Genomic DNA, 21942 nt, shown 5'->3' on the forward strand with positions numbered 1-21942 from the left:
CTTAGCACTTGAAGAAGCAGTAAGAAGTATGCACCTGCAAGAAGTAGGTTAAACAGCGTATAAGCTCTTTTAAGCTCTATAGAGCTTCATAATCAGCTTCAAGGTTCAAACATTTCTCTATAAGCTACTGAGTTCCTCTCAGAAACGCTTTTGGGTCTCTGGCAATATGGACAGTACTCACCAGCCAACTTCATGTCATCATTCATTAACACAATCGCTGCTCCTGCACTGTGCTTTTACATGCCATCATAGGTGCCATCCACATTTATTTCCATTAGGTTGTGTGTTTGCTTTTTTTTTTAAATACTGTTAACACGCATACATTCACATACAGTGTGCCAGAGTATCAGTAGCGGAGCAGAAGACCAACAAAAGAAAAACACAAGTACGCACAGGCCAGTCGAAACGGGTGGGCAGACGATCAGTTGTCCGGGCCGCAGGAATCAGAAGTGATACTCGGCGTACGTGACCGACCCGAGGCAGGCCGTACCGCGCGCGATCGTATCGACGCGATAGCAGGAGCCCTCGGGACACCGCAACACCTAAGGGACGGCCTTCGGGTCGAACTCGTACTGGGCGTACGGTGGTCCGAGCGGATGGAACCGGGCATGCTCGGACGACGGTTCGGACGAGTCCTTCGGTGACGCACGGGACGATGCGGTGCGCAGTGTGCCGGCGCTACCACTGCCCTGCTTCGGTTGACTGCGGTTTCGCTTCAGCGCGAACCGCAACTCGGACGCCATTTCCGAGCAGAGCGAAACCTTGCGCGAGAAAAAGGAAAGGTTGAGAAGTGAGCTGTTCGATGAGTTACCTGGCCAGCTGATTACTTCAGCAACGTACCTCCTGGGGGAAGACGATCCCAGCACCCGCAAACGATCCATGCAGATGCAGATGCAAACGAAAGTTTACAGATGATCATCGGGCAACCAGACACGCAGCAAAACGAGTAGAAGAGCAGTGAAAGAAGAAGAAGAAGCAGAGAAGAAGAAGCCAGGAAAAAGAAGAAGAAAATATAAGGAAGGACCGGAGAGAAAGAGAGAGAGAGAGCGAGAGATACATTGAAGGATTGGAAGGAATCGCGAGAAGGATGTGCTTCGATTTCGGAGGATATTCGGAGGACAAAGAAACGGAACTTGATAAAAAAAGAACATAAAACCCTGCAAATTACAGGAAATTTTCATTTTTCCGAAATAGAATTCACTCCTTGTTTTTATTACTCCATGCTGTTGTTAAGTTGTTGTCTGTTTTTCCTTATTTTCCACTGCCTTTTGCCTTTCTCTGGCATGTGTCTCTTACGCTAAAATTACGCGCCCTTCAGGCTGATTTACAATTTTCTTGGGTGACTTTCCCCATACGCCAACTGTCCCTGGTGGTGGGTGACTACTCCAGCATTCCAAGTAACGAAACGAAAAACACATTGATCTCATCAATATCTGAAGCTTTTCTCTCACTCTCTCTCTCTCTCTCTCTCTCTCTCTTGCATGCTTTTTGTTTCTCCTTTTTCTTTCTCCTCCAACTAAATCCCACTTAACCCACTCACCCACCCGGGGGGGGAAAATTAGGCGTAAGGGAAAGACCCCAAACAGGAAAACCGCACTCCTACAATCGCGTTCGGGGCGTACGATGTATCTGAAGAATGTTAATAATTGTCGTTGACTACTCTACATGGTTTTTTTCAGTAAAAAATTCCCTAATATTTCGTTCGATTTTATCCCGCGGCATTTTCGCTGGTTTTCAGAGTCCTCCATGACAACAAAAACGAGCAAGAAAAAAGAACGATAACACTCACACACACACAGTGCCGTTGTTGTCTGCCTGCTGGTTATGATTTTAAAGGGGGTTTTGTTTGAATTATATTTTATAAACTTATCCTTCCTTCCCTCTGTTTTGCTGCTGCTTGCTCATTGCACTATCCTAGGGTACGTTAATATGTGTGAGTGTTTTTTTTCGATGCGGGAGGTGTTTAGCACCTCTAACCTCCTGCCATCTTCGCCACACGCCTCACACCAGTGCCTAGGACTACGGAATGCCATGAATCGAACCATTACCGCTACACTGCCAATTTCAACTGTACATGGGTATTTTGCTGTGTGTATGGGTGTGTGAATGGGTGCAATTTTCTTTCCGCTTCTGCTTGGTTTAGTTCGTGCTGGTTGTCTGTCAGTCGTTTCAGGTTTCCATTGCAATGTTTGCATTTACCTAATACTGTTTAAAAATAGCAATTTATAGTGAAAGAGAAGATAACGAAACAGATAAAGAAAACGTAAAAAAGAAGAGAAAAGAGAGAAAAAAATGGTTAAGTTAAAAGAAAAAGAAATTAAAAAGGAGTAAAGAAGATGTAGTAGCAGAAACGAACAAGACACATAACAAAACACAAAAGTAATGGAGGGCAAATGAAACAAAGGTAAATAACAGTTGTAACGAAATGAACGCGAATGTTCTACTTTTGTATATTCCTTTTCTCTCTTAAAGTGTTTCGCACTACAATTATTTAGTTGCTTTTCTCTCCGTCGACGAAACCATAGTGTGGTTTGATGGCGTGTCAAATGATTTCTCTACATGCTTTGAGCCTGCTGGCTCAACCCATCACCAACTCTACTAATGGTCTGGTTGCTGATGCGGAATCTACCTCTACAGGGTTTTCTGTTGCGCCACTCAGACGAATGTTTCAAATGGGATTGTGAAGCTTTGCAATCATATAATGGAATCTCGCAGCATGTTTGGAAAAGGTTATTTGCAATATGTTGTGGATTTTCGGTCGAGCCTAAGGACCAAACCAGTCAAACTGATAAATTGCGAAATGTCACTCAATCGTTTGGTTGTAATTTAAAATTTGAAAATTATTCCCCTAGCAGTATGCAATGTGGGGAAACGGATATCAAATCTTCAATGTGTGAAAATCTTGGAGAAGATGGCAGAATAGCAACACCTTCACCCTGGACATCTCTTAAATAATTTTAAAGCCGCGTATGAAAGCATAATCATGGTAGAACCGTGAGGCGTAGAAAGCATAGAAAGCCCTCAAGGCTGATTGTTCTCACCATGAGTCTACCAAAACAAGAGGGCACATTTCGCTCGACAGTCTGCTCTTCAATCTGATGCGCTAGAAAAGGTCACCCGAGACTCACGAGTTGGGACCTTCGTAGCGCATCTTCAACAAGTCGACAGTGATCCTGGCATACTCTGATATTACTGGATCTGAGATTTTGCTATGCCTTACAGGCATTCCAATAGATCGAAAATTAAAAAAATAAGACTTTGGGATGGATCTATGAGGCGAAAACCACTCACTACTAAAACGCTGATATACGGGGTGAAGATAGACGTTGAGATAGGTGATCGCACCGCTCTCTATCTGAGGTTTGACTACTGTATAGCGGCTCATACTCGCTTGGTTTCGGTGGAGTGGTCATGTCATAAAAATGGCACCTGACGACTCAGGCCGCTTTGCACCTGGATCAATGGATACTTCGAAGGTGCAAATGTCAATGGGGCGTAGCCGTAGAAATGTCCGCCAGAAAGGTAGATGGTGGTGCGATGGACAAAGCTAGGACTGTATAGAGCATATATAGTCTCAATACTCTCATACGCCTTTGAGACGTTAAATTCTTAGCTTCATTAGAAAACAAGATGCTCAGAAGGATCTTTGGCCCCGTGGAAGAGTGGAAGGACAATGGTGGAGACGCTGCAAAGAAAAGCTCTTCGATAAGTACAGAGCGTATTAGACTCGCCAGACTCCGATGGACTGATCATGTTAGGAGAATAGCACCGGACAACCCAGCCCGTGAAATCGTAATGGCGTTGAAGCGTCCACTTGAAAAGACAGGGATGCTGGATTGAATGATGACGCTAGACCGTGAGTGGTTTGGAGGACTTCTCCGATAGGCCAAAACTCCATTATATGATTGCAAAGTTCCACAGCGAGCTTGCAACATTCTCCAATCGATTTTGAATCGATTCTACTGACTGATTAACCAGCTCCACTAAATGGATCAAAACGCTGTAGTTTTGGTTTGTTGGTTTCGGTTTTGAAACAATCAATGAAATGATTATATTGTACAACATTACTTCCACAATTCCTCAACCTTTCAGCATTAAATTACTGCTACATGTGTGTGTATCGGTACAATGGGCAAAGGGGATGTTCTGGTTCTCGTGTTATAGGGTCCCCGTTTTTGTTGTTGTATGGCTAGTTTTCGTTTTGTTCGTTTTGTTGGCTAGTTGGTCCGGGCAGAAACGGAAACCAATACCATCATCACCACCACTACCAGTGTTGATGAGCTAATTTTATTTATCTAGCAGTATGGTATGAAGTTGGTAAAGGAAGTTGGTCTACCGATGGTTTCAACATAGAAGCAAATGGATTGAAACTCCTGGATGTGTCTTCTCCCGCTGATGTTCTACTTGAGCATTGTACAGTAACTAAATGTTTGTAATGGTTTGTATTTAAGGTAGCAAAAAAGCAAAACCGTATCATTAAAAGGGCTCACGATGTACCCGTGGTGAGCTAAATGAAAACCCCTTTCTGGGAGTTGATCATACACTACAACGTTAGCAGTAGATCTATTCAAATCTACACTCCTTAGGATGCTTTTTCTGGTACGGTTCCTATGGCAAAAAAAAGGTAAAACAAACCAACAAGGGCAAGGAAAATGGAGCAGATTGAGAAGAATGTAGAAGAATACACGGGGAAAATCATCGTTACAAACCGTTTGAGACAAAATCATAACCCGAAAACACATGAACCAAAACCCCGAAACCCCATTCCAATGTTGGAAAATGGTATGCGAAGAGAGAAAGAGAGAGAGAGAAAGAGAAAAAAGAGAAAGAGAAGATAAATGACAGAAGATGGTGTGTGGTACAGTGGAGATCAGTTACAGGTGGCTGTTTGGAGCATGGAGCTGGCCAGGAACCGGGGGGTGACACAACCGACAGCTTGGAAACTTGGGAGTTAGGCGATGGTGAGGCGAAGAGGAAGGTGGGGGTTGGGGGGGGGGGGGTGAGGATTGGGGGAGTTGATTGAAGCTAGAAATGGTGTAATGCTTACCCGTTCCTCGACCGCCACCTTTCTGCTTTTCCAGACGAACTCGCACACGGCGATAACGCACGCAACGCCCATACCGCCCATCAGCACCACGAACACGCCACCCACATTCGCCAGCCCCAACTCGTTCGCGGTCGAGCTCGATTTTGACGTGTCGTCCTGAAGGGGAGAGAGAGAGAGAGGGACGGAGCAATAAGAAATGAAGAGCTAAATATTTGAAGAAAGAGACAGAAGAAGGGCACATACCCGACAGGAACCGCCACCACGCTTTTCCTTCCACCAGCGTGTTTTCAGGATGTGCAGTTTTCCTTCCTCCTGTAGCTTGAGCACCGCGCCACTGATCGCCGTACGGAAGGGTGAATCTGCGTGGGTTTGAATGAAAAATAAGCATTTCGCTTTATCAATACTGCCCGCTTGTTGTGCGGCTCCGACGCTCTCAAGGTTTGCGCCTAAAGGGTATGCAATCCTTGCGTATCGTAAATACTCACTTGGTGGCATCGCTATTCCGTAGCCCTTCGAGTCCAGCATACCGCCCACCTGCGTCAGCTCACAGTTCCGCTCGATCACGTACTCGATCGAGGTGGACTCCATCAGGAAGGCGTAGCTACCCTTACCCTTCACCACCCGCTCCACACCCTCAATGTTGCTCGCGGTAAATACGGACGGGCGGGCCGATTCCATGAACGACCACATGCGCTGATAGGTGGAAAAGTTTGAGTCCTAGAGCAAAGGGGAGGGGGAAAAAGACAAAGCAAAATCAGGATGAAGCTAGCCAAAGCCAAAGGAACCGGATCACTTACCCGGAAAAAGGCAGCCGTACTGCCACCGCGCAACGCACCGTACTTGATTTTGGTCTGTTTGGCCAAATCTTCGGCCGACTCGATTGGGGAGTCCATCCGCTCGACGGTGAGGAAGGCGGCCAGGTTAGCGGTGTAGGAGGAGATCATGATCAGCGTAAAGAACCACCACATCCCGGCAACCATCCGTGTCGATACGGCCCTTCGTTTCGTGCGGTGACGTGTGCGCACAAGAAGGAAGAAAAAGGGGTGCTGTTAGTGAGCTGGTCAAACCTTTCGCTTTTGCAGAACAGCAAAACCTAAATTAATCCTATGCTGAGGAAAGCTTTCTATCTCCTTTGGGATGTTTTATGTAAATTTTCTAACATATTCTTCTAATTCTAGAGCGAGTTTTCCATTGGTGAACAGATAGAGTGAAAGCGATTTGTGAGAGAGAAAAGCAACAAACACAGTAGAGAACAAACACGGAAGTACATAGAATGACAGCTTTGAAGCGTATAAGCGGTACAGTTTTATATACAAATTTGGTAAATTTACATCACATAACTTCATCTGAGAATATATTTCATGGACTAAGCTGTCATGCCATTTGTAGTGTATCATTTGAAGTAATTCAAAAAGCTGTTCAGTTGAAGGTTTTTTGTTAAGTTTCAACGAAACAGATTTTAACAGATCTGGTGCGCTGATGATCTGATGATGGTCTGAATACATCGACCTAAATAGAGCTCATCTAGCTGAAACAAAAACCATCAGAGCTAACGATAGGCATCAACTGGCGTATGGCGGGTGTATATTACCAACCTTCAATGATATATGTCTAAAAGCAAATCTCTTTACATTTCTTAGAACAGCCTCAATACGCTGACTCTGACCCTGTCCTGAGGGAACAGAGCCTAAATGAAGACTTCTGCTTCTTCTTTGCCACTACAACATCAAGAGGGCCTCCCGCAGCTAGATAGTCAGTTCTGTGTACAAGCAGGTATTGGTCTGGATAGGATTTGAACTCCGGTCCTGCCGGAGTTGTCCAGTATAGGATACCAAGTCCTAGATCACCTTCTGTGAGTTGTTAAACAGTATGATAACACTAGAGTGATCACTGCTCACTGAATTCAATGTCGATATTGCACGACTAAGAACTAAAAGCCTGTCATGCAGGGGAAACGAAATTGCAAGCAGACATGGCTAGAACCTCTGAGACATCTAGCAACACCCTTCCTTATCTTTAGCAATCCATAGAATGTGTTGTATCGTGTAGTACACGTAGCAGTCTGAACTATAAATTGAACGAAGTACAGACATCTCAGACTCATTGGAACATCAAGAAAGTGCATGGACAAATAAGGACAGCGACAGAACATGATCTAGACCACCGAGTATATTAGAGAAAAGGCAACTCAGTAGAAGGAATAGAAGACTGAGTTAAAGATATCACAGGAAGGGAGATCATCGAGTTATTTCTTCGGAATCGCTAAGGTACTCTCCAAAGCTTAAGGAGGACAAATAGAGGAGGGCATTTTGTGGTAGGTCCTCTGGAGCCATTCTTGTTACCAGCCCATCCGAGCCTTGGGAGTTTAATTTGCTGCACGATATGCTGAGATCTTTATGCGAGATGTACTGTGGTTCAGGCAACTTCCTCTCAAACGCGGCTAAGCGGGTTTCGTTAGTTATGGACAGAGTCCATGTCTCAGAACTGTATGTATAAATATCCTGTATAGTCTGCATTTCGTTCAGCGCGACAGGTACTTTAAGTGGATACGATATCTCAGGCTGTAGTACGACAGAGTAACATTTCAAGACACTTACAGTTTACCATTACAAAAAGGCACATTCAACTACAAACACTTCACTTCCGTAATTTCCGTTCATAAAGTGCGCGAGGCCACACTTTGTTTAACATTCTAAGAAGCTTTCAATACTCTGTTTCGTAGTAAAACATGGAGAGCAGAATGAAAATGAAATAAGCCACAGAACAAAAAAAAAAACACAAAATGACGGTCAGTGCGAACAGTGAGTCGTGAGCAGCAACCACACTTTGATGGATGATAACGACATTAAAGCTTCCCAGAGTTTCACCACAGTCGGTCCGGTGGACTCGCACAAAAAAAATCGCCCCTTCACACACAGGCACACAGGCGTGCTGTTCATTTTAATCCCATTCGCCAAGGATTACCGCGCGAAAGAACATCGGCAAAGGGGAACGGCAAACAGTGGGGCTGAAACATTTTCCAGCTCATCGAGCACAAAACCGTTCGCGCTGCCAATGACCGATCGAGTGTGTGTTTTTGGGTGGAGTTCCCGGCTTCCCGGTCCGGTTTGTTTCGACACGACCGATGAGATCCTACGGTTACGAACATTGCGAAACATGTCCACAACAACTAAATGAAGCAAGGGTGTGAGGTTGGTGGGATAGAGCGAACAGAGAGAAAGAGTGGAAATGCCATCGAAAACCGAACTGCTTCCGGTTGAGTGTTTAAGGGTTGTTTTTTTGTTGTTGTTGCTGTTTGTTTTCATTATTATTGTTAATCCATGGATAAAACGGTAATGAATGGAAGGCCATTGTAGGTGTGTATGTGTGTGTGTGTGTGTTGAAAAGTTTGTTAACAGAGAGTGAGAGAGATGAAAAGGAGAGTGAAGGCGCGCCGCCATTACGGAACAAAGCATGAACCACACCGGGCACATCGTCCAGAGTTAGTTTTCCCACTCAGCTGGAAATATGGCGGCCGGTTCAAAAACCACAATCCCATTGTTTGTGTTGTTCTCTGCCTCTCTGTTTTCCCTCCCTTCTGTCTGTTGCTTTCCTGGTATAATTAGAAAATAGGGAGCTTTACCCAAGAACCGATTGATGCAAATGATTAATAAATAATATGCAACAGCATGAGTTCACCCTGTACCATACGTTGCCATCATCTCGTTTCCCACGTTTTCCCCTTTTTTCTCATCTCTTCCACCGAAGCGGTCACTATGGTAGGTTGGAGTAGGATTTCATCTGCAAATCTGGTGTTCGGTTGTGGTGAAGGATGAGAAGAAGCGAGAGGAGAAGAGAAAAGGCACCTTAAGCTTTGATTTGCAAATGTACAATCTGAAACAGGGAGAAAATTATACCTGCACTCGTCTTGCATTTTCCCGGGGTTTTTCCGAACCAAAAAAAAAACTTTTTGCTTTGATTTTGCTTCGCTCACTTGTGTTGTGGTGGGTCAGAGGAGTAGGATTTTTATCTCATCGAGTTTTTCCGCGGAAAAGTGGATAGTTCGAGGAAGGAAAATGATTCGGAGAGAGAGAGAGTGAAAAAAACATGGGGGATATCAGCAGCTCTTACGGTGTTTTGTCCAGTTTTTCCGATACGATTTTGAGAATAACGAAAAGGGTTGTTTTTTCTCGGGAAGGTAAGTTCGAATCGGAAGTAGAAAGAGGAGAAAGGGAGTAAAAATTGTTCTATGCAGGTCTATGGACGGTGCGTTCGACTTCCGTTTGAAGTGAATCGTTGATGTGCAGCGTGCAACATGATGCGCTCTAATCGATATGGTTCGCCGTTGTTCGATTTTGGCCTAGAATTGCTTCCAGTATGTTTGTGTTTGAGTGTGTGTGACACATGTGGGGTGTGAAAGATGCCTTCAAAGCATACAGAATAGGGAAGTTTTGAGAGTTAAAAATCTCGTACAAAGCAAGCATTTCCCACCGTCCACGTTTTCCTCATCACTTTTCTATCGGGTAACATAAGCTCTGGGAAAATAGGAAGTTTTTTTTTGTTAGTGTCCATACGTCCGCTTTGATTCTGGTCGCCATTTTTTGTGCCAGAAGAAGCGATCTTTCAGCTGAGATTCGTTTGGGCATGACCGTAGTCCCGCAGAAACTACTATGCCATTTGTACATACCACATCCTGCTTTTGGGCCATTGTTTTGTTCTCGCTGTTTTTGTGGGAGGATGGCAAAGAAAATGGCGCAAAAACTATGGAAGTATTCGTTGTTTTCGTGAACTGGATTCCCCGTCATACGGAAATCGATACCGTCAGCGAATATTTAGCCGCTTCAAAACGGTTGTTTTCCTTGCGATGACTTGTTCTTGGGCTGCTGAAAAAGCGGGGATGGATGTTTCCAAACTCACCCTCTCGTCCACACGTACCGATATGGCGTCGGAACTGACCGGGTCAAAGTCAAGACAAGGATCGTAAAAGTGTGTTTTTTTCGGGAGTAAACTTTTCAAATTTCCACTAACCCTCCTGTCTTCCTGTCTTCTCCTCTCGGTTTGATCCTTATAAGGCTTGAGTATTGGTTCACATTAGTGATGGGTTCACTGAATTCTGAAATCTACGTTCTGGAACTGATTTTTTTTTATGGTTTTTGAAAACCATCCAGAACCAGTTCCGCTGTTTTGCCAATTTGTTGCCCATCTCTAGTTCACATTCCGCTGAAGCCGACCATGCGTCTCCATCGGCCGTGCGGTACGGGCGAAAATGTTGGGATTAATTTCCATTTGGACTTGGAGCTGGAGCAGCTCTTTAGTCCTGCTGGGTGTTCTGCCTGTGGATCTTTTGCTTCCCTCAAACCCACCATTCCCGCTTCCTAAGGACATGCCCATTTTGCCTAGAGGAACGCCCTAAAAGCTCCACTTCCACCATGCCCTTGCGGTGGTTATGTGCTGCATGGTTTTGTTCTTATTGTTCTGGCCGAGTGGTGAGTTTTGTCGAAAAAGTTTTCCACGTTTCGCGCCTGTCCAGCAACTTGTTTGTTGCAAGTGAGCCCGAGAGAAGTTCATTGGAGAAGGGACAAAAACGCCGAAGCGTTTGCAAAGTAACGTCAACAGCAAAATGTTTGCCAGCCTTCGAAGAGTGTGAACAGTGCTCGATGGCTCGTCACCATCATTTTGCAGTGGAATGTTAATAAAGACGCAACCAGGAACAACTGGATGGTAAAGCCGTACTTTTTGAAGTCAGCTTTGGATTTTTTTTGCTTCCCTTCTTAACCCGGACCATGCGGGAAATTGACGCCATACCTTCGCATTTCGGTGAGGGTGCAATGGCGGGAACAAAACAACTACACAAAACAAGACCAGGTCTGCAAGGTGTCGACCAGTGTACAGGTTGGGAAATTCGTGGAAAAGTTTGAATTTTAATAAACCCCGTCCACAGATTCCACTGTGCCAACAGTTAGTTGCTTCGTTCTGTGTTCGGCATCGCTCGCTAGCTGGTGAGATGACTTTAGAGGAAGAGGAGAAGAAATTAGGGGTGAACTAGGGAAAGGAAGTGGGTGGTACAAAAGCAATCAGAAGGTAAGATAAAAAGAGAGAGAGAGAGAGAGAGAGGAAGAGGACGAGAAAAGAGGCATGTTTCCCTTTTGAGCACAGAATGACTTCCAGGAAAGTTGGAAAATCCGATTTCATTTCCTCCGCGCCCGGCTAGGCTCATTCGTCAAATCAACGGAGCACCTTAATTGTGTTCGTGTGTGTGTTTGGGTGGGAGAGAGAAAAAGAATTGAGCGCAATGTGTATCCTCTGCCGTTGAGCAGGATGCCGGAAGTAGCAAAAGGAAAAGAAGAAACGAAAAAAAAGGAGAACCAAACCGTGGAAAATGGGAAAAGTTTGTGTTTGTGATCGCTTTTGATGTTAAGTGATGGCGATGGGGCCAGAAAGAAGAAACGCCCGTTAGGTCCGTCCTGGTTTGCAGATCGCCGATACAGGCCCAATGGCTGGTTCGCAGGAAGAACGGAAAGGTCCTTATTAGTGAGCCGCTGCAACTCGGCTTGAACTGGATAGCGATTGTATTTGTTAATCTATTTTCTTCTCTCTCTCTTTCTGTGTCTCCCTCTGAATTGCCTCTTATTCTCTCAACTGTCTTGTTATGATTAACTTTTCCTGTTTGGTCCGGTGGTCGAGAGAACGACAGCGCCGGTCTTCATACGGCAGGACCGGGGTTCAAATCCCATCCGCCTCCCCGTACGTTAGGCCTACTACTAATTTACTATGGGCAAAATTAAGGCTTTAGTGTACAAAATTTGGAATTCAGCCAAAGCAATTGGCTTTGTTGTATCACAAACACTTCAAGTAAAAATCTATTCACTTTCTTCTTTCACTTCTCCACAGTTTTCTTTTCCTCATGAAATCTTTTCTTGCCAAAACATTTTTCGACAACTTTCCCGTGGGTTTAGGTTGATCTAGAACGGATTATTTTTTTCCACGAAACAATATTTCCCCCCCCCCCCTAACAAGCAAATAATAATGCAAAACATTTCCCGTTGCGCAAACCGAGTGAGGAAGTGCTGTGTGCTGCAAAATTGGTGTCCTTTTTTGTTTTGCTTTTCGGTTCGGTTGTCGGATACGGTTGTACGGATGCATTATGCTTTACGTCAGACATCATCATGCGAAAATGATGTGCGACACTCTCGCTCTTTCTCTCTTTTCATCTTTTTCTCTCTCTCTCTCCCTCAGAGTCCAGTACAACCTCGTCCATCGCGATGCTGGAGCAACCCAAAAAGAAAAAAAGACACAGAGGAATGGCACAGACTATGAATAATAAATCGACGTTATTTCGTACGCATTCTTAATGTAAAAACTGGAAAAGCTGAAGTTCACGGCGTGGTTTTTGAGCGCAGCGGTACAACATCGGTTCGGTGTGCTAAGTGAAGGAAGCCGCTTCACGTTGCGCCATTTATTCGTGGGATTTTCCCCTCCGAAATTATGTGCGAGCCGACCACCGGGAAATCAGGGCCCTTTCATCATACCATCATCGAGGGAAGGGAAGGTGGGAGGATGAAAGGAGGTGAAAAATGAAGCCCGTGAAAAGTGGCAGAGTTGGGAAAACCAACCATAAAAAATAAAATTCCTAGGTGTTCTTCATTACGGGATGATGTCGTGTGGCCCGGCCAGGTTCCTTTGCAGCCTTAACAGGTTGCACGCTTTAAATGATGCTGCTTTCGGTGGTAATGAGCTTAACAGGCTGGCGAGCAAAAAACAAAAAAGAAAAACACTGGGCAAGGAAAAACTTGTACAACCGCCTCAACAAATTACATTCCAACGGTCAGCAAGGGGAGAATGTACCACAATGGAAAGCGAAACAGAAACAGATCTTTGTAGTTCTGTTCCCCGGTCAAACACGGGAATGTTAAAGACACTACTATCAACTGCATTTTTTGTGTGGAAGAAAACTTTCCCAAAAAAACCGATGGAAATGTGTGGCTAAAAACTGTGTAACTTGAGCCAAAGCCATTGGAGAGTTAGGAATCTTCCAGCCTTTGGTGAGGTTGGATGCGGTGTTAGGCTGGGAGAGGGAGAGGGGGGGGGGGGCAAGGGAAACATTCCCCTTCCCAGTCCGGTCATCTGGGGTGGCTCATCCGACCCGCATGCTCTCATGTAACCGCATTTAGCCGAGAGTCGATGAAAATTGGTCGGAAACTTTTAGTGTAATGTGAACCGTTTAGCTGCACGAAGCCGACCGTTGGTGGTGGGAAAGTTTTGTGTTGTAGTGCTTTTTGTTCTGCCTTTTTTCCTTCATACTCCATCCTCGAGCCCCGTTTTTGTCCGCGGTCAGGGATGGTAGGTCAAACCGAAGGAAAAATAAAAACCCGCTGAACCAGCGCACAGTCGAATGCGTGTCAGAGAAGTTTTGAAGATGGTTTGAAGCCAAAGTGTACCTCACCACGGTACTTGGTGCATTTTATCCGCTTAATGTATGCCTCCCGTCCTCTCATCCACCTTTTGCCAGACCGCAAACCCAACCACCCACCCTACGAACCCCTTTCTTCGGTTGAGCTGCGCGACTGTTTCGAATCCATTTGCATAATTTAAAGTTCTCGCTGCTACTGGTTGCTCGGAGCGGGTCGAAATGAAACGGTTTTGTAGCAGGTGCAGCACTTGAAACAGACACTTGAGAAAAATGGGAGGGGGGGATACCCATGGAAAAAGAAAAAAACGCAGCGAGAAACCTAGCGTTACTTCGCACCGTCAACTACTGGGCGCCTCCATCGTGACGGGATGGTAGAAAAAAAGAGGCAAAAACTTGGCAAAAATCGTTTGCCATTTTGTGCCGCTTGTGGTGAAGTTTGTAAAAATAGTTTCACTTTACTTCCCCACCTCTCGCCACCCCGCTCAACATTACTGCTGATTTTTATACCAAAAACAAAAGAAAACCGTGGGGGTTTTGAAACAAATGGGAAAAATTTACAAGCGCCATTTTCTTTCTCTCCCACTCTTTCTCTTTCGTAATGCTTCGTGTGAACTATTTAAGGGCGAGATTTTATTGTTACATAGCTTGTTTTTTTCTGTATGTCGGAAAAAAAACTGTTATGTGCAGCAAATGCAAACCGGATTGCACCAGGTCGCTTCAAGGGTCGGTTCATCATTAGCCCTGAAGGAGGTGTCGTTTACCGGGAACCGGTGCTGCCCTTGACACACAGCCATACAGGCACACATGGCTTCGAGTGTCTTGAGGGCTCTCAGGCCCTCGTCAAACGAGTGCCCTTTTGTGCAGCGTGAACAAACATACCGGACCCACACCGAGTCTGTTCGCCGTTCGATCGTTGTGATCTTGTTTAAAAGTTAGCTGTGTGTGTGTGTTTGGATGTGAAAAGAATGTGTGTAATGGTGTCCGCTAGCATTTCGCTTTCACCGCACATGTCACTGTTGCTAAAGGAAAGTGTGAGAGAAGAAACTTTACCAACTGCTTCATCTTCAAGACAGCAGCATTTTCAAAGCCATGCAAATACCATCGGAGTTTTTAGTGTGTTTGGGTGCGTTTTTTATGTTCTGCTGGTGCAGAAAATAGTTTCACATTTTGGTGGTATTTTTCAGTCCCTAGCTGGCAACTAGTCGGCGTAGTGTAGGGTGAAAATCGCTAGCATCACACTTTCTTTTCCTACTGACACACTTACTGATCGAACGAGTCAACATTGCACAGTGAGCATTGGTCGAAAGTAATGTCGAAAAAATAGCATGGAGTTTTTAATGTTGTAATATGTTTAACTTGAGCTCAAGATTTAACCAATGCAAACTACTAGATATTAGACTTTTGTTGGGTTGTAATCGAGAAATTATAAAAGGGTTGATATTGTATATGTGAATGTAGAATTTTTAAAGATCCGTTTTGATTTATTTTTTAAAACTTAAAAAAATATTTTTAAGTATTGATACGCATAATAAAATATCAGTGGGACCTTTAATGATATGAGCAATTTTTTTGTACGTCATTTGACGATTTGAGGCTAAAACCAACAGTTGTCAGTACCCTGAATGTTACCCCAACAATCAAATATTATGAAGTACTAGGCGTCTCCATTGTGAATCTTATGATGTTTTAGTTTTATTTAAAGAAGAATTTCTTTTTGGAATAGTTAAAAGGTAAAGTAAAGCAACGATAATAATGATAAAACATATCCTTAGTAACAATAATGCATTTCAAGATGGCTTAGCAGTGTTTTGTTTAGTAGTCCCTTCTTTTGACAGGGTTAAGGAGCTCGAAAAATTTGAAAATTAGAAACAGCAACAAAATCAAGCGATTTAATTAAAAAACACAATCATTTTCACATGTTTAGATCACATCTCTAATACTACGCCGTTATAAGGAAAAAAAGACATCAAAATAATTTTATCCCTACATGCTGATGAACAGTGCCCACAGTGGATTGTTGCCGGTAGTAGTAATAAAACACAGCGAGATTGGTACGGGGTTGTGCTCCGATTGTTGCTAAATTTTATGCGCTTCCTGGTCCATGCCTTACAAGGTCTCCACAATGCTGTTTCTACGTCCGCCCATCAGCGTTGAATATTGAAAGCAAGGCAAGCTTCTTTGTTACAGCCACGCAGCACTTGGAGAAAACGATGCTGAGATAGAGCGCTCTGAGTGTTGTTGCCTTAAGCCTTACTCACACACAAACACAGTCACACAGTTACACGCATACAAGAAGCTTCCCATAAGTATCGAACACTTTAGTAACAGCGCCATCGTCAATAAATCAGAGCGAAGCGCGTTTCGGGCGTTTGTGGGTGGTGCAGCTCTACCCCCAATCCCTTCGGCCTCTCCCTGTACTGCCCCGCTCTCCTCTTTTCAACCATGCTTTTGCGTTTTTCTTTCTAGTTTTTTATGCATTAACATGTATAAATGTGTGTGTGTGTGGGTGTGCTGAAGGAAATGGCGTTAGTGTCAGACAAAATTTACTGCTAATGGAGTGAATTCGAACAATGGCCGTTCCGGGGCGATTCTGGGTGATTGCCTTCGCGCACAAGCAAAAGAAGAAGAAGACGAAGAAGGCAGCCGTAGAAAAGGACTATGAGGATACGGCGGCAGACGCTTTTTGATCAGGTTCAGGTTGCCCTGCCTGTCGCATTGATTTGTGTGTGGCGACATCTTCTGCATCAACGGTGGTACCTCGGCCACCGATGGATTTTTGGCTGGTTTCGGGCTTCGGGCAACATAATAACCTCGATTCCGGACGGTGTCGGATTCCAATTAAGTTTATAGACAGCAACATGGTGGTGGCCGGTGGAATCTTAAGCAGATAGGCCATCATCACATTCTACCAGTTGCAAGGACACCATTTCCAATCGAGGATGGATAATTATTTTAATTCTTTTTGTTTCTCCTCTTCTCAGAACCGGGAACCTATCCGGAATCGGGCCCAGAAGGATCGAAAAGAGCAAATGAAAATAATGGCCCCTTCGAAAAATTGTGTCACCGCTATGAATATTTACAAGCTTGCGCAATGTTTAATGAAGCCACTTCATTTCTCGGGTATCGATTATTATTTGGGCGGTGATTTTTTTTTTACAACCCACGATGAATGTGTTATCCCTCATCACTATGGCAACGATCAGCAATTGATCCCGTTAATTGGTTTGCATGGTTTGCCCCAACAAGCGGTGATGAGCTGACGAGTCAAGGGGTGGTTTTATGTACAGACAGAACATCCTTAGAAATAGGGCGACAGTGAAGCAACACATAGTAGTAGCAGCCTGTAGCTACGGACAACGACGATGAACGGTAACAGATTGTGTACAGGTAAAGAACAACAGCGAGACAGTGAGAGAGCAAGAGAGAGCGAGAGATCGAGAGAGCGCGCGCGCGAGATAGAGAACGAAGATTGAACAACACACCAAACAGCACTTGAAGCAATAGAAACGCTAACAAGCATCACAAAAAGAGATAGATAGAGAGATAGAGAGAGAGAGAAAAGGAGAAAGAGAGATAAACAGAACAAAATAAAATCATAAGCAACAAATAAGATTGTGAATAAAATCAATGAAAATGTGGTACTTAACAATTAGCGCAAATTGATACATAAAAATGTAAAGAGAACAAAAACAGAAAAATTGTACAACAAAAAAATGTATAGCACAAAAGATTATGAAATTTTTTTTCTACAAAATGAAAAACATGTGAATTAATTGTACAAAAGTTAAAAAATTAATAAGAAAAAAAAATAGCAAAGAAGATATTTACTAAAAAAAATTACCCATCTAACAAAAATAATCGAGAAAACACGATAAATTCATTAAAAAAGTCATGGGCAAGAGTTTGAGTATAAAAAAGTACAGTAAACAAACCAAATCGAATGAAAAAATGCAGTTATAAGATGACGAAATAATCAAATACAACGTAAAACATATAAAAAAAACCATCACATAAAAATTGAAAATAGACCGAACAGATGATAAATAGATAACATGTGATAAAAAATAATGAAAGGTACACAGAACATCATGGAATAATATAAAAAAATAACGCTCAAATTAAAAGAGCTGAATAGCATAAAGAACTAAACAATATTGAATAAATAAGATGGTTTTGGAGCACACTGTGAAACTAAGAATAAAAATTATTAACAGCGAAAAAAAAAAAATAAAAAAATGGAAAAAGATTTACCGAAAATAGATCAAACAATAAACATAACAAATAAAAATTACGAAGTAACAAATGAATGAAAAGAAAGGATTATGTTTTAAAATGAAATAATGAGTGAAAAATAAGTTGTTTTATCAAAGCAACTTAAAGCAAACACTTCATCTCAAAAACCGAATAATAACAGAGAAAGACTATAAACAAGAACAGGAAAATGGAACATAGAAAAGCATAGAAGAGTACAGCAATTTAAACAAAAACTAACGGTGTAATACATAACACCGGGGACCGAAGGTAACGGGGTAGCAAACACAAAATAGGAAAAAAAATAATAGGAAGTAGTAGAAGAAGAAGTGGAAGTAGGAAAAGAAGGAAGGAAAGAATGAACAAACACGCCATACTCCGTTCAACCGTTAGCACTTACTTGGGAGCAATATCGCAACCCTGCTGCATGAGGGAACCGATCGTGAACCAGAGCGAGTTCAGCAGCGTGAAGCTGTTTTCCAGAAACAGCGGCTCACTGTTGCAGGGGTGTGGATTTTCCCACTCGTACGGTGTGAAGCTGTGGTGCGATGATGTGAAAAAGAAAGAACAAGAACGATGAGGCGGGTTGAGGCAGGGTTGTGTTGGCGAGGTTCGCGCGCGCACACGCAAAAAAAAGGGAAGAAAACGTTGGAGACAATTCAATTCCGGTCCGCACGTCCCGCGCGGGTCGGGTGCGCGGACCGTGAAGCAAATGAAAGCAATCAAAACCACCATATAACATCCCTGTTTGCTGTTTTTCTTCTGGATGGGGGGAGGGGGTTGATTGGAAGGGGTGTGGGAACGGTGATTGAAAAATGGGAAAGGCGCCCGAAGCAACTAGAAGCACGGGCATACACATAAGAAGGAAAAAAAGTTTTGTAAATTGGAAGGAGTTGCCAATGATGAGGGGATGATGGATGTGGAAAGGGTTGAGGTGGGGGAGGAAGGGGCAGGTGGTGTTAGAAGCAAAATGAGGGATCATTGTAGTAGATAAATATAGCAGCATTTCGGGGACGTGTAGGTAGACGTACACGATTGCAATTGGATGTTGTCGTAGTGGGTGGAATGTTCGCGTTTCATTCCTTATCACCTCAACCCTCCAAACACACACACACACACGAACACATACAGAGTCACACCATCAAAATTGCTTCATCGTTACACGGGGCTGAACGGATCCGGTATGTGCACTGGAATAGCTTTTATCAATTTGCTGTTTTGTAGTTTTCTTTTGAGGGTGTGACGCGCACAAACCGATTGTGTACCGGTGATGATGAAGCATGTGTCCTTTGCTATGGTTCGGAGCATCTTGCCGGAAGAGGGCGGAAGAAAAAGGTGTTGCTCATTAGATGACACTGTTTCGGTAATGGTTCCGAAATGAGAAAGGAAAAAAAATACAGTCCAAGCAGACCCTTGCTGAGTTTCGACACAGTAGCATTGTGGGAGTATTGTGCGTTCGATGAGTATGGGTGAGTGAGTTGAATCTTTCCGAATTAAATTGATTGATAGAAACGGTTAAAGATGGTTGGAAAAAAATATTTCCTGGGATATGAAATGCTTAAACTGCAGATTTGACTACAATGCAATTATGATTTATAAGAGATTTAAACCCTTAAAAAGAGCCTTATTTGCAACAGAGAGTTGAATCCTTAACTTTGAGTGAGTAAGTAAGACTTATAATTATTAGTAGCTACTGAGAGTAACATTCTAGACTGAGATACAAACCCGAAATAAGTTAATGGAAAACGGAGGGATTCGATTCCCCAAAAAAAGTGAATCAGTAAGATAAAGAGTTATTCGCTTCTTCGTAGATTCAAACACAGATTCAAATCTTTTAAAATTATTGAAAAAACATAATTATCATTCACAAACAAGGAGTTTGCGTCTCGAACAAGTGAATCAGTTCTGTAAAGAGTTACTAGTTGTTCTACTAGTTATTTTAGAAAGGGAGGTAATGGAATTCAAAGAGAGGTAATGGAAAACGGAGTTATCATTCTCCATATTTTATGAATTCCTACCAAGAATTCGATTCTCAGAAAGACTCTCCGAATCATGACTACTAAAACTGTAATATTATACAGAGATTCTTATACTAAAAGAATTAACGAACAACAAAATAGTTAACTCCAATTCAAGGAGTCGATTCCTAAACAAAAGTGATTATCGTGAATCAAATTTCAATCACAACTCAATCACAATCACAACAAATCACAACACAAGGACTTCGATTCTCTAGAGAGTGAATTAACAAATTAAAGGTTGAATGATTCCATTGAAGATTTAAATTACAACTTTGCATTAAATTCACAAAAAGTAAGCGTGAGTTATACCCACAGACATTTTAATCCGAACCAGGAATTTTATACGATTCCCATAACTGTGAAAAAAAAACAAGTTTAAAATTAACTTCACGTTTCAGAAATTTGTATCCGAAATAGAGAGATTTAATTCCCAAAGTGAAGAATAAGTCAATAGTCGCCCCAACATATTTGAATCCTACACTTTAAACGATGAATGAATTTGAATCCTACTGTAATAATTTGAATCTTAAATTATAATTTGATTCTCTAAAAGATAAAATGTGTGAGTAAGAGTAATCAGAAAGAAATCGATTCTCAAGAGCATAATTGAAATATTAGTTACTGTAATTCTTCTCAGAGATTCAATTCCTCACCAGTCACCTCATAGATTTAAATCCTTAGTAGACTCAGAATCGAATCGAAAAAGAATTACTTAAAGATTCGCACCATCATGATAACTGTTTTTTTCTGATTGAAATGCCTAAAAATAGCTATTGGTCCCAACTCTATTATAACTTTGAGCTTATGCTCGACATGCTGAGCCATAGTGAGCTCTAGTGAGCGCCGCTACTGTCCTGAGTTGGGAAACGATTCGCGTGTCACGTGTAATCGCTAAGCACGGTGTAGCTTTTTTTCTTTTCCTACCAGTCAGTCAAGCAAAGCTTCATCCACATCGTTGATGAGCTTCTGCATCAAAAATGCTCATGTGTGTGTGTGTACACAGGGATATGGCAATCGAGTTATAAATTTATTATCTCGCCGTTCGCTTGATCCCGGGTGCAAACTCTTGAAAAAAGGCACACATACACCAACGCACCGCATCAGATTTTAAGTTAACGCTAGCGTAAGAATACATTCTCCCTTTTTCAACACCTCACACACACACACACATACTCCCTCGTCCCTTTACTGCCTCGTCTAGAACCTTAGCGATGGAGAAGGAAAAACGCTGTTTGCCGTTTTTAGAACCGTGCTCGGCCGTCCTTTCATGTTCCGATCCTGTGCTGCACGATTGCTGCAGCTGGGAGATTATCCTCTTCCACTTCTCCTTTTCCATCCCTCCACCCACTGTTCATTCTCTCTCGCTCGCTCGTTATCGAAAAATATCCTCTTCGAATGTTTGTTGATCGCATTTTCGCAAACGTTGCCATAGCGTACGGTTTTTGCGGAGCCTGACTGGTGGATTAAGATTTCACTTATCGCTTCTTCAATTTATTAAATTGAAATTTAATCCCATCCTCACCCACCATCGGCGTCCACCGTGCGCTCGGGTGGGTTTTGTATGCTTCGTTCGACTATTTCGTACGGTTTCGGTTGTCCCGTTCGAATGCGTTTTGTTTCGGAACTTACCGACTCGGGTCCGGTGGGTGTAAGTGAGTGAGAAATTTGTACAAAAAAGATAGATGAGTTGAAAATGCGAGAGAGAAAGAGAACACACGTTCGAAACAGGAAGAGTGTGTTTGACTGTTTCCGTACTTCAAGCGTGTTGTTGCGCTAGTCGCACGAGAGACGACTTTGTTTGTTTTAAAATGATTGTTTGCCAACCAGGTCTATTGCCTCGCAACTGATTTGTCAGCTGATATGTTAACAACCACATGCAAATAAAAGCCATCATACATGATGCTAATGCTAGATGATTAAAAAGGAAACAGCAGATTAGATTAGATTGCCATTAGTGATACAGGGAGTCGAAATGGTTGACGAGCGATTCGACAACAATGTTGAGTGTAGCGTGTAGCCTCCCATCAATCACCATTTTCCCATCCCAAATTTCCATCGCTCCATGGTTTGCCAGCTTCCAATCAAGTGTCTGTGATTATGAGAAGCACGGTACCGAGGCCAAGTGGTCCTTGATGTTCCCCTTTTGAAGCATTAGCAGGCTCGTTTCAGCCTTTACCACACATAATCAAAGTATCATCACGTGTGTGTGCGCGCTTGTGGGAATGCATATGTAT

The 21942-nt window shown here is 43.0% G+C and overlaps 1 protein-coding gene across 16 annotated transcripts in view; it reads right to left on the reverse strand.

Annotated features, from left to right (window-relative positions):
- Positions 1-231: 231 nt before the first annotated feature.
- The window catches only part of LOC118517412 (glutamate receptor ionotropic, kainate 2), a 129174-nt gene continuing 107463 nt past the window's right edge, over positions 232-21942 (reverse strand). For 13 of the 16 annotated variants that reach the window (XM_036063508.1, XM_036063506.1, XM_036063505.1 and 10 more), the window contains exons 14-18: positions 5845-6043; positions 5533-5764; positions 5291-5406; positions 5047-5203; positions 232-763 (exon numbers count right to left, since the gene is read on the reverse strand). In XM_036063508.1, coding sequence (XP_035919401.1) covers positions 543-763; positions 5047-5203; positions 5291-5406; positions 5533-5764; positions 5845-6043 — 925 coding nt within the window. In that variant the 3' untranslated portion in view covers positions 232-542. Of the gene's footprint in view, positions 764-1174; positions 2206-2268; positions 4609-5046; positions 5204-5290; positions 5407-5532; positions 5765-5844; positions 6044-18087; positions 18226-21942 lie in introns of those variants that run through there. The other 3 variants (XM_036063513.1, XM_036063515.1, XM_036063514.1) reach the window with 3 other exon arrangements.

This window comes from Anopheles stephensi, chromosome X (assembly GCF_013141755.1).
Source record: "Anopheles stephensi strain Indian chromosome X, UCI_ANSTEP_V1.0, whole genome shotgun sequence".
Taxonomy (NCBI): Eukaryota; Metazoa; Arthropoda; class Insecta; order Diptera; family Culicidae; genus Anopheles; species Anopheles stephensi.